The 13609-nt window shown below is 41.1% G+C and overlaps 1 protein-coding gene across 1 annotated transcript in view; it reads left to right on the top strand.

Moving 5' to 3' along the window:
* Positions 1-13609, top strand: part of MTMR9 (myotubularin related protein 9) — a 57170-nt gene that overhangs the window by 22483 nt on the left and 21078 nt on the right. Inside the window, exon 3 of the mRNA XM_052645128.1 lies at positions 3699-3824. Within this exon, the coding sequence (XP_052501088.1) occupies positions 3699-3824 (126 nt within the window). The remainder of the gene's footprint in view (positions 1-3698; positions 3825-13609) is intronic.

Raw genomic sequence — 13609 nt, 5'->3', positions numbered from 1 at the left:
AGTAAATTTGAATTTCCATATATCATGTTTGCTTGAGATAGGATGTGTTCATTTTATATTTATAGAAATGATAGTGAACATATGTCCAGATTACAAATAATAGACATTTTACTTGGATAATTTAGTGTTTAAATTGAATCAGTTCAGTTCAATCACTCAGTCGTGTCCAACTCTTTGTGACCCCAGGAACCACAGCACTCCAGGCCTCCCTGGCCATCACCAACTCCCAGAGTCCACCTAAACCCATGTGCATTGAGTCAGTGATGCCATCCAGCCATCTCATCCTCTGTCGTCCCTTTTTCCTCCTGCCCTCAATCTTTCCCAGCATCAGTGTTTTTTCAAATGAGTCAGCTCTTCGCATGAGGTGGCCAAAGTATTGGAGTTTCAGATTTAACATCAGTCCTTCCAGTGAACACCCAGGACTGATCTCCTGTAGAATGGACTGGTTGGATCTCCTTGCAGTCCAAGGGACACACTATTTTCTTTCCCACTTTAACCAACTATTTTGGTATACACTCATTTTTAAAATTGCTTTATTTTAAATCATTACCACTAAATTATAGCAGTTAACTTTATAGTATTTTCTGGATAATTATAGAGACACATTGAGGTGTTTTTCCTTCTGTCTTTTAGTGCCTAATATGGGCTTTGTGTGCAGAGTAACTGCCTTTGGCTTAACTATTAAAGGGAGGCAGAAAGGCTCAAACCTGTAACTAGGATTTCCTTTGGCTTCTAAACAAAAGACCAGAAATAGAGGAGCTGTTATGGTGCTGAGAAAATGGCATGTAGTATTTTTCTTTCTGCTTTTTTGCTAAATTTTTCTTATGAAAACAAGAAGATGAGCTGAACACTTTGTGTTACGTATTCATCATTGGAAATAACATAGGAATGTTGACGTGGCTGAATTTGTTGACATGAGTGAGAATCGCACTGTACCTTCTAGGCTGTTGAAGGGAAATGCTGTCTCGCTCTTTGGGCCAGGTAATGCCGCTCACCCACTTCAGCTGAGCATGTTATTTTTTTTTCTCAGTTGTGCGGTTGGGTTTTCACTGACCCATGCACATTTTTTTTTCCTTATCCCTTTTATAACTTGTAAGATAGCCGGTGGATGTTGGTGAAATTGCCTGTGGTGAAGAAACGGCAAAAAAGCCTATTACCCCACTCTGATGGTATTTACTTAGCTTCGTTAGCATTTGACACTAATCAGTTGCTTATTTGGCTATACATATTAAATATTATGTAAAACTCTGTAGAAACTGACTGACTATGGAGAAGCCCTTATGGCTGAGAAGCAGCCGCAAATTCTGAGCCACTCTTGTAACGTGGCCTTAGAAAATGAATGCTCCGTTGATTGTTTTCCCAGCATGGGACATGCACACCGTGCCCTTGGCCTCTAGCCTTTTCCTGGCATCCAATTTTCCTCTGTCCCTCCATACAGCTTGTTATAATTTGGTAGTAATAAGTGAATTCTTATAAAGCATAGTTGAGCTATTCTTTGTTATCAAAATTCATATACTCAAAATCTACTACCCTAAGTAGAATCCCACTGGAAGAATAACTGGCAAGTGCTCAGTTTTCTAAATTATAGCAGGAAGTCTGATGAATCATTTTTTTCTGTGTAGTTTTGGTTGTCTTTTAGGGTTGAAATGACTTTATTTCTTTGAGCATTAATGTGTTTAAAGGAAAAGTTCTGATCTAGCTACATGAAATGTAATCATGACAAGTCTGAGTGCTTATTGCCTGCTGGAATGTTTGTGAACATGGATTTAAAATAATGATTGTACCAATCACTATTGATATAGTATGGAGGTTCCTCAAGAAATTAAAAAAGGATCTGTCATTGATCCAGCAATCCCACTTCTCGGTGTATATCTGAAGGAAACAAAATGGTTGTTTTAAAGAGATATCTGTGCTCCCATGTTTATTGCAGCATTATTCATAATATTCAAAGAATATAAAAACCTAAGTGTCGGTTGATGGATGGATGAATAAAGAAAATTATACACGCAATGCGTGCACACATGTACACACATACAATGGAATGTCATTCAGCCGTCAAAAGGAAAGCAGTCCTGCCAGTTGAAACAGCTGCATGAACAATGGTGTGAACAAACAGTGGGTGAAACTAGAGGGCGTTGTGCTAAGTGAAATAAGCCAGACAGAGAAAGACAGATACTGCATGGTATCACTTACATGTGGAATCTCAAAAATAAAAGAGGGAAACACACAGAAACAGGGAGTAGAAAAGTGGTTTCCTGGGACTAGGGGTGGGTGAAATAGGGAGAGGCTGGTAAAAGCTACAGATGTTCAGTTATAAGACCTGAGAATCTAATGTATAACATAGACTATAGTTGATCACACTATATTATGTAACTGAAATTTCCCAAGAGAGTAGAACTTAAATGGTCTCAAAAGCAACAACAGAGGGTAAATATGTGAGGTGATGGATGTGTTAATTAACTCAAGGGGGTAACTCTTTTACAGTGTGTTTGTGTATCAAATCATCACATTGTACGTTAGAAATATTTTACATTTTATTTATCAATTTATACTGCAGTAATGCTGAAAAAATTTTTTTAATATTGCAAAGAATATTTTTTAAGTAGTAAAATAATAAAATTTAAAAATTAAATAAAGGTTCTACTGACCTGATCTTTCTGTGACTTAGAAGGAGGTAGCTTTACTCTGAGAGCTTGGGGGTGTTAGCATGATGTTGGGCCCCTCGCGCCCCTCCAGCTGAGTGTCTCCAAAATTACAGCAGTTTGAATTGTGCTGATTGATTTTGGTGCCTTTGTTTTTCTAGCCATAGAAATGCTTTCTAACACTCCCCTGTCAGAAGGATGAAACTGCCAGGTGACAGGGGACGTTCCATCTCTCAGTTCCTCATCTAGTCAGGATTCCTTGGCCTTGTACTTCAGATGACCTGTAGGCTCACTGTGAGACCACGGAGTTACTGCCCCGATTTGAGAGTGGTTAGCGTAGCATGAAGGTCTGAGGGCATCTGATCACTCTAGGGATGGAGAGAGTTTCACACTGATGGAGGCTACGTGGAGCATACAGTAGCTGAAATTAGAGTTTGCTCTGTGTCCCGTGCTGTTCTAGCCCTGCTGCACACATTCTCTTAATGCCTCAACAGCCCTGGGCGTTGCCCTGTGAAGTTATCTCCTCCGTTGACAGCTGAGGCATGGAGTGGCCGCGTTACGTAATACCACTGTTGGCGCTGGCATCTGGAATTTGAGTCCAACAAATTCTTTGGCTACTCAGCTTTTTTTACAATTGCTCAGAAACTCTGATTTTAACTAATTTACATATGTAGTTAATAACTGGATTTTGAGCCAAGGCCTTACTGATTCACTGCAGCCTGTTCTCTAATCCCCCGAAATATTTGGACCTTTTCATTAGGCCTTATTACATGGTCTCAAGAAGAAGTTTTTTTCATTTTTCTTCTAGGATAGGTGTGCACATTGTTTTGTTCTTTTGCTCATTCAGCAAATGCTAATTGAGTGTTATGTGCCAGACACCGTGTTAGAGGCTGAAAATAAGGTATAATTGTATCTAGTGATAAATACAATGTTAGAGAAATGTACTAGGTGTCCATCATTTTAGGCCATGTTTGAGGAATATCAATTTGGCAATTAGAAAATGTTTGGAATTGTGACACGTTCCTTTTTTCTCTCTTTACTTCTGTTTTCCCCTAGGCATTATCTACCCTGGACTCCATCACTCTGATGTACCCTTTCTTTTACCGGCCCATGTTTGAAGTGATAGAAGATGGCTGGCATTCTTTCCTCCCTGAGCAAGAGTTTGAACTCTACTCTTCAGCTGTGAGTAACTTTTGAGAGAATTAATGGGTAATGAGAAATGACGCAGCACTTGGCTGGTGAAAATGACCGCTCCCTTTTGACAGGTGAAAGAAGTAGCTATTAGCTGTTAGCGCTGCAGCCTCTGCCCCTCAAAGATTTGCAGAACTGTTCTCAGTGCTACAGCTCAAGCAGTTCTCCTGCCAGTAGATTTGCTGGTAAAGCATTAAGATCTTCATAAAGATAGTCCTGACCTGTTTTAATTGGGGGGTGTTTTAAAAGTGTTCCATAGAAGCAGTTTTATATATAGTAGTTAGGTTCTGAGCCATCCCACCAGAAGTCTGTTGAATTCACTGTGTACCCCAGAGAGCATCAGAAAACCATGTATATCGATTTCTTTCTGTGGGATAGTTTTTGTGATTTCATGATTTGGATTACTAAGACCGGTGTACTTCTTTGTCTTTGGACATGGGGCATCTGTTTTGGTGGATTCCAGCGTTCTCCTCTTGATGGTTGTTCAATAATTGTGATTTCAGTGCTCTCTCAGGAGGAGCTGAGTGCGTGTCCTCTTACTGTGCCATCTTGAACCAATCCCTGAGTGGAATTCCACGTACAAAGGTTTTTTGATTGAACCAAAAGAGAAACATTTGTGTCTTGCATTGAGTGTGCCTTCCCCTTTACTCTTGGCTGGCCAGAATATACAGATACCTCAAAAAAGAAATGGGCTGTATCTTATTAAGAAAGAACCTGGAGTTGTCCAATAAGTAGATGCTTTAGGTCTGCAAAAAGGAAATTTTTTTTAACTTTTTCTACTATACCTCTGTAAATGGGTCCTGAGAGGATCGAGAAGTAAGGACCAGGTGCCATGAAATTTAAAGAACAAAGACGTCCATAGCAGCAAAGTGAAAAAAGAAGGGGAATTTTATATTCTTGCGTATAGAGTATTTTTATATAGCTTGTGCTACCTGTTTACATTTATTTTCAAGGTCTTTATAGCATTAAAAACTACATAGTAATCATTCTCAAATGCACGATGCTTTTCTTTCATATCAGCTGACTACTACCTGACGGCTACCTTAGAGGAATCCGTAGTTACTTCCTAGGTGGAAAACAGCAGTCTGAATTTGATCAGGAAGGGAGATGTCTGGATGATTTTCCTGGTTATCCAAAAAGTATCAGTGTGAATCATTCATCTTGTAGTTAGGTGCCATACGCGAATCACTCTAGGTCTACATTCAGCAAGCCAGCGTTCAGCTCAGTCTCCTGTTCTGTTCAGAAGTCCTGTGTGCCGACAGCAGCCATGACGCGACGTGTCCAGCTTCTGCTTGCAGTCTCTACTGCAAGAGGATTTGCAGCACCACACAGTGTCCCAGGCGGTTACCTTCCTGATGCTGAGCTGACGTCCCTGCACTCAGGCCCCATGTTTCTGATGTGGCCTGTGGTACTCAGGTTGCCTTATCCCTCTACGGTGAATTGTTCTTCAAATTAAGAAGTGTTATGTCCCCACTATGTTTTCTTTTCTATAGATTAAATATGAGTATTTACTTCAGCCTTTTCTCATACCACTGAACTCAGGGCCACACCCTGTCTTGATTGCTTTTCTCGGCAAGCCCTTCAGTTTGTCACTGATTCTCATTAAAGATAGTCCTCATAACATTTAGTGTAGATTGGAACTATTGCTGATACTTTAAGGTAGCCCAAAGTTGCATTGGCCTCTTTCAGAATTAAATTACTAACGAAGACACAGAGGAAATGACATTATTAGGTTTATGTTAGAGCAAAGCAATTCTGATGCAAAATGCTGGGAAACTGCTTAGGAGGCTACTGAAATAACGATTGGATCAATAACAGAGGGGTTATAGTGCAGAAAGTTTCAGGAAGCGGAATTAAAAGGAGTTGGTAGCCCACTCACTGGATGTGAGAGGCGAAGCAGGCAGTGGTGTCTAGGCTTCACTGCTGGGATGGGAAAGGCAGAAAGAGGAATGGGCACGACAGGGAGTGAGTTGAGTTCAGCTTTGAAGATGGCAAATTCAAAGGGCCTGTGTGGTGCACAACATTGAATACGTATAAGAGATAGTTTCGAGCTTGAAAAATCTGTTAAAAATGAAAAATTGAAAGTCATCAGTGTATACGTTGTGTACATTGTGAGAATCGCAGGCAGAAGTTGAGATTACTGAGGGAAAACATCTGTCCGTAGGGGCCGAGGACTAACCATGTGAGGGCAAGTGGAGGAAAAAGCCAAGGGAAGAGCAAGTTTCAAGCAGGAGGGGGTCACCAGTGTGAAAGCTTCTTGTCATTGTTTATTGTCTCCTGAGCTAGAATACAGACTTTAGGAGGCTGGGAGCCAGGCCATTCTTATTCCCTGCTGCATTCTTAGTACATGGTTTGCAAGCAGTAGGTATTTGTCAAGTCAATAAATACAGGAATGTGTGCATTTGTGCAGGACAGGACAAAGGTATGATAAGTCTTTATATCACTGAAATCCTCCATCAGGTAGACATATATCACTTCATCAGCATTCCTTAAGGAAGGTTTTTTGATCATCTAAAAAACTTTATGAATAGTATTAGCCAGTCCCTACTTCTCTGTTATATCCGAAAGAGATATGTGGTATTGAGAAGACAGAGTACTCAAACTCTCTCTCAAATTATTTACATTGCCTCCCAGATATTAATGTTGACTGCTTGACTTTCTGGGACTTTGTTTCCATGTCTATAAAATCAAAGTGTTGGACAAATGATCTGTAAGAGTTCCTCCCCTTTTAACATACTTTTATTCTAGGATATAACAAAATACTATTTCAGATACTTTGCTGAAATGCACATATACAGTATATCTGTACTTCCCCAGTCGACCACTTTAGAAATTATATACAAAAAAGACAATGATACGGTAATGGTTGAGTAGCCCCTGTCTGACAAGATCTCCTGCAGATATCAGTGACAAATTATGAATAAAGCAGAAAAACTTGAAGCTCTGGTGGGTGAACAGAAAGCAGCGTATTTTAGAGGGAGGGGAGGAGAAACTTAGAGGAAGTGAATGGCAGAGTAAATCTTCTTTTTTGGGGCTTTGTCCTGAAGTCTGCACGGTTAATGGCATTGATGGTGCCGGACAGCTAACAATCTAATGGAAAGCCCACTTTCTCTCTGGTGGGAGGAACCAGAGAGCCACATGAGGGGAACTTTGATTCTGTATGGAATCCTGAATCTCTGGCTGACTCTTGAACCATTGCTTGGGGCAGACCGGGGACAGTCAGAACTAAGATCTGAGTTGCCGTGCATCTCAGATGTTACGAAGTTTGTGGTTTGTCTGAACAAGCTAATTCCTTGTAAAACTACTGGGGTCCAGCCCTGGTGGATCCAGGGTAATTCGAAGCGGGGATGGCGTGGGCGAGGAAAAACTTATTTATTTATTAATATAAGATTAGATTAGGAAGAAATAGTGTAGTAGGAAAATTAAGTGGAGAAAAGAGGCTGAATAACTTGGTTTACGTGGAAAGCCAGTAAAACCTCGAGACAAGAATTTTGCACCATCTACGTTAGGCCACCGGCGTCCGTTTGAATATCGGAGGGTGCCCCACCTTGGGCTCCCTCTCATACAGATCTTAGAAGCCAGGGCAAGTAAGTAGACATGGTGAGCCTCCACGCCCCAGATGGGAATTCAGCCAGAAATTAGAGTAAAGAGAAGACACGGGGGAAACCAGTCCAGCGACTGGCCCGGCCTCTATTGTCTAGAAAGGCCTTTTATACCTTTTTGATTGTACATAGAGATCAATGGGTAATACAAAATTATGCAGCGTTAGCAGCCCAGACTCTTATCAAAACCAGGCTTTTCTCTCTGCATACCTAGTTGTATACACAAGTCTTTAGGTGATTTACATCATCTTCCGGCCAAAAGGGCCAGTTAACATTTTACAGCCTTTTTTTCTGATAAGGGTTTGTCAACCAGAAGACTTATTTGTGTTGATCTTCCCAAAGTCTGGTGCCACTCTCAGAAAATACTAAATAAAGTTACATTTTTACATAGCAAAGATACAGCAATTTATAACAAGTAAAAGGAGTACAGTGATTTATAACAAAAGAAAAGTAATTAACTCAAAAGTCTAGTGTTGCTAACATCAAAAACTATTATATATCTTTTTCCATATCCTGTTTACATTGATTAACATCCTCCCAGGTGCCTAAAAGATAAAGAATATGGAGGCCTGGCAGCAATCGAGTCAACAGTGAAATCTGTCACCATTATGATTTTTAGCTCTTTAGAAGAGGCTCTGTGTCTTTAAGATGCTTTAAGCTTTGTGCCTCTCGTGGTTGGGGGGCTGTAAGCAATTCACAAGCTGTAAGAGGTCTGGGGAACCTGTTAGGCAAGCTAGAGAGTTATCAGAGGGGGTTTAACTGAAACATCCCTTTCAAATGAAGAAGACTAAAGCCCTGAGTTGACTTTTTCCAGAGTGTGTCAGAAGAGTGGAAAAGCAGAGTACAAAGGCTGGCAGATTTTTGATTTGGCGGGTAGGTACATGCTCAGGAAATACCAGGGGGACACTCTGAGATCTGACTTGCCTTGCTCGTCAGATGTCTGCCGCATGACCTTGTCACGGGTAGGATTCCTCATGCTGGCTCCCAGCATAAAACACTCTTCAAAGGTGTTTAATGGAATGCAGATTTTCTGCAACATAAAATTCACAGTGAATATAGGATATAATCCAAAGTTGAGTCAGGATATTATGACCCATTCTCACGAAAAAGAGACTGTCAAAAAAAGAAAGGAAGACAGTCAACAAGTACCAGTCCCAAGACGCCTTAGATGCTGAAATGCTTGATCATTCAAGGTCTTTAGAGCAGCTGTTTAAATTGCTCTATTTTCCATAGAGGTAAATATATTTCAAATGCGGGACAAGACAGGAAATCTTAACAGAGAAATAGAAATGCTAAAAAGAGTCAAATGAACCTCTCAGCATTTTTTGAAAATATATATCTGAAATAAAATATTCACTTGGTTAAATAGCAGAGAGGAGATGACAGGACAGAATCAGTGAAATTGAAGCTAGAGCAATAGAAATTATTTGGAGAAATAAAGGAGATGAGAAATTATGGAAAAAAGAGCCTCAGAAACCTGTGGAGCAAAATGTGTGTGTGGCTAGCGTGTGTGTAATTACAGATCCAGGAGAGAATAGACAGTAGGTAGGAAAAATATTTAAAGAAATCATGTTCAGAAGCTAAGAATTTGGTCAATTTTATAAGTCCAAAAAGTTCAGCAAGCCCCAAACAGGATGAGTATGAGAAAAATCATGCTAGGCACATGGTAGTCAAATTGTCAAAGAACAATGGTCAAATGAAGATCTTGAAAGCTGCCAGTTAATAACAACGCATTACATACAGAGATAATTCAAGACGACTGTGGACTGTTCATCGGAATTTATGGAGACTACTTGATAGAACTTTTATGTTTTAAACTTTATTTATTTTTAAAGAGTTTATTTAGCTGTGTTGGGTGTTAGCTGCGGCACACGGGGCCTTTATTGCGTCGTGTGCAGCCTTTTGCTGTGGGCCACAGGCTCTCGAGGTGTGGCACGTGGGCTCCAAGGCATGTGGGCTAAGTGCTTGCAGTGGTCCAGCTTAGTTGCTCTGCAACTTCTTCCCTGACCAGGGATCAAACCCTTGACCCCTGTGTCATCACAGGGCAGATTCTTAACCACTGGACCACCAGGGAAGTCCCAACAAAATTTGTATTAAAAAGTGCTGAAAGGTGAAAAGCCTATCAACCCTGAATTCTGTATCTGGTGAAGATATCTCACAAGGAAGAAGGTGAGACAACATTTTCAGATAAAAAGAAACCAAGAACTTGTCACTAAGAGACCTTCACTATAAGAAATGTTAAAAGAAGTTATTCAGACTAAAGGGAAATAATACCAGAGGGAAACCTGAATATTCAAAATAATGGAAGAATATTGGAAATGGTATAATTAAAAAAACAAGCTATTTTTTCTTTTTAATGTCTTTAAAATATGTATGATTATTTAAAACAAAAATATAGCACTGCCTTTGTGGTGTTTATGGTGTGTGTAGAAATGTTACACGGAAACTATGTCATTAAAAAAGGGTGTGGGGTGGCTGAATGGATCAGTTCAGTTGAGTTGCTCAGTCGTGTCCAACTCTTTGCAAGCCCATGAACCACAGCACGCCAGGCCTCCCTGACCATCACCAACTCCCAGAGTCCACCCAAACTCATGTCCATCAAGTCGATGATGCCATCCAGCCATCTCATCCTCTGTCATCACCTTCTCCTCCTGCCCTCATTCTTTCCCAGCATCAGGGTCTTTTCCAATGAGTCAGCGCTTCGCACCAGGTAGCCAAAGTATTGGAGTTTCAGCTTCAACATGAGTCCTTCCAATGAACACCCAGGACTGATCTCCCCCAGGATGGACTGGTTGGATCTCCTTGCGGTCCAAGGGACTCTCAAGAGTCTTCTCCAACACCACAGTTCAAAAGCATCAATTCTTTGGTGCTCAGCTTTCTTTATAGTCCAATTCTCACATCCGTATCACTGGAAAAACCATAGCCTTGACTAGACGGACCTTTGTTAGCAAAATAGTGTATCTGCTTTTTAATATGCTGTCTAGGTTGGTCATAACTTTCCTTCCAAGGAGTAAATGTCTTTTAATCTCATGGCTGCAATCACCATCTGCAGTGATTTTGGAGCCCAGAAAAATAAGGTCAGCCACTGTTTCCACTGTTTGCCCATCTATTTGCCATGAAGTGATGGGACCGGATGCCATGATCTTCGTTTTTTGAGTGTTGAGTTTTACGCTAACTTTTTCACTCTCCTCTTTCACTTTCATTAAGAGGCTCTTTAGTTCTTCTTCATTTTCTGCCATAAGGGTAGTGTCATCTGCATATCTGAGGTTGTTGATATTTCTCCTGGCAATCTTGATTCCAGCTTGTGCTTCTTCCAGCCCAGTGTTTCTCATGATGTACTCTGCATATAAGTTAAATAAGCAGGGTGACAATATACAGCCTTGACGTACTCCTTTCCTATTTGAAACCAGTTTGTTGTTCCATGTCCAGTTCTAACTGTTGCTTCCTGACCTGCATATAGGTTTCTCAAGAGGCAAGTCAGGTGATCTGGTATGCCTGTCTCTCTGAATGGATACGTAGACCTATACAGGTTCAGGGTTTTTACATACTATGTAACATGGGCTAATGTTTAAGTTAACAGTATATATTATAATCCCTGGAGCAGAGTTTCTCAAACTTGGCACTGTTGACCTTTGGGCTGTATAATTCTTTGTTGTGAGAAGCTGTCCTGTGCATTGTAGGGTGTTTGGCAGTATCCCTGGTCTACCACTAGATGTCAGCAGTGGTCTTCTCCAACCCCCCACTCGTTAATAAATGTTCCTCGAGGCAAAATCACCTCTAGTTGAGAACCATTGTCCTTGTCACTTCAGGTCAGTAAAAGTAATCAGAGTCAGTTCAGTTCATTGGCTCAGTTGTGTCCAACTCCATGTGACCGTATGGACTGCAGCACACCAAGCTTCCCTGTCCATCACCAACTCCCGGAGCTTGCTCAAACTCGTGTCCATCAAGTGTGTGATGCCATCCAACCATCTCATCCTCTGTCGCCCCCTTCTCCTCCTACCTTCAGTCTTTCCCAGCATCAGGGTCTTTTCTAGTGAGGCGGCTCTTCACATCAGGTGGCCAAAGTATTGGAGTTTCAGCTTCAGCATCAGTCCTTCCGGTGAACATTCAAGGTTTGTTTCCTTTAGGATTGACTGGTTCGATCTCTTTGCAGTCCAATGAACTCTCAAGAGTCTTCTTACAGTTCAAGAGCATCAATTTTGGTTCTCAGCTTTCTTTATGGTCCAACTCTCACATCCATACATGACTACAGGAAAAACCAAAGCTTTGACTAGACGGACCTTTGTTGGCAAAGTAATGTCTCTGCTTTTGAATATGCTATCTAGGTTGTCATAGCTTTTCTTCCAAGGATCAAGCGTCGTTTAATTTCATGGTGGCAGTCACCATCTGCAGTGATTTTGGAGCCCAGGAAAATAAAGTCTGACACTCCTTCCATTGTTTCCCCACCTGTTTGCCATGAAGTGATGGGACTGGATGCCATGATCTTTGCTTTTTGAATGTTGAGTTTTTTAAGCCAGCTTTTTCACTCTCCTCTTTTCACTTTCATCAAGAGGCACTTTAGTCCTTTGCTTTATGTCATGAGGGTGGTGTCATCTGCATATCTGAAGTTATTGATATTTCTCCTGGCAATCTTGATGCCAGCTTGTGCTTCATCCAGCCTGGCATTTTGCATAGTGTATTCTGCATATAAGTTAAATAAACAGGGTGACAATATACAGCCTTGACATATTCCTTTCCCAGTTTGGAACCACTCTGTTGTTCCATGTCCAGTTCTAACTGTTGGCTTCTTGACCTGTATATAGGTTTCTCAGGAGGCAGGAAAGGTGGTCTGAGCAATCACTTAAAAATGTTAAGAGATATGATTTAAAGTTAATATATTAAAATGCTGTTCTAAAAAGTAATTCAAAAGAAAGTGGGAAAGAAGAAATAGCAATAAAAAAATGAAGGGGCAAACAAAATAAAGGCTCTACTAAAATCCAGCAATATCAATAGTTAGTATTACTGAGCTTAACACGCCAATTAAAACACAGAGATTGTCAGAGTGAATTAAAGGGAAAAAGCAAGGGAGTTCCCTGGTAGCCTAGTAAAGATTCTAGGCTTTCACTGCTGAGGGCCTGGGTTCAATCCCTGATCAGAGGACTGAGATTCTGCAAGCCGTTGATGCAGCTAAAAAAAGAAAAAGTAAGACTGAAGTATATGCCGTTTACGGAGATGCAGTTTGGGTTCTCATTTTTGAATAACTTGTGTTGGAGTGTAGGTTCTCCACAATGCTGTGTTAGTTTCTGCTGTGCCACGAAGTGCATCAGCCATTCTTGTACGTGTCCCCTTTTCTGGGTGGCCTTCCCACTTACATCACCGCAGATCCCTGAGGAAGGTCCCTGGGCTGTGCAGTAGGTTCTCATTCGTCATGTTTTCTGCATAGTAGCAGTAGTGTGTATACGTCAACCCCAATCCCCCAGTTCATCCTACCCCCACTCTCCTCTTAGTGTCCAGTGACCCAGTTCCATTCCTTTTTATAGCTGAGTAATATTCCATTGTCTATATGTACCGCTGTTTTTCTTTTTTCAGCTCGTCCTATTTTTATTTGGAGGCTATATTCAGAAGGGCCTAACTAGATAACTTTTGCATAAGTTATAAACTCTAGAGAGCCTGTTGTTATAAAGATAACCCACATTGGGTTGGTAGTTTTATTTGTTTATTTGCACATTCATTTCTTTTTTTTTAACTTAATTTTTTTTTTTAATTGGAGGATAATTGCTTTACCGTATTGTGTTGGTTTCTGCTATACAGCACCACCAATCAGGCGTGAGTGTGTGTATGCCCCCGCTCCCTCTTGAGGCTCTCTCCCCCTGCATCGCACCCCTCTAGGCTGTCAGAGCGGGTGCCACAGCGCGCCGGGCCTGGCTCCCCGCGCTACAGAGCAGCTTCCCAGCAGCTGTTTTGGCACGTGGTGGTGTGTATATGTCAGTGCTGCTCTCTCGATTCGTTTCCTCCTCTGTATCCACAAGACCGTCTATGTTTCTATCCCTGCCCTGCAAATTAGTTCATCAGTGCCATTTTTCTAGATGCCATTTATACACATTAACATGCTACAGTTGTTTTCTCTTTCCATATAACAGGCTTGCGGTTCATCCACCTTGTTTCAGCTGACTCAAATTCATCCCTTTTAACGAC

The sequence above is a fragment of the Budorcas taxicolor genome, chromosome 8 (genome assembly GCF_023091745.1).
Source record: "Budorcas taxicolor isolate Tak-1 chromosome 8, Takin1.1, whole genome shotgun sequence".
Taxonomy (NCBI): domain Eukaryota; kingdom Metazoa; phylum Chordata; class Mammalia; order Artiodactyla; family Bovidae; genus Budorcas; species Budorcas taxicolor.
The sequence above is the reverse complement of the archived record's forward strand: the minus strand, read 5'-3'. Positions and strand labels throughout refer to the sequence as shown.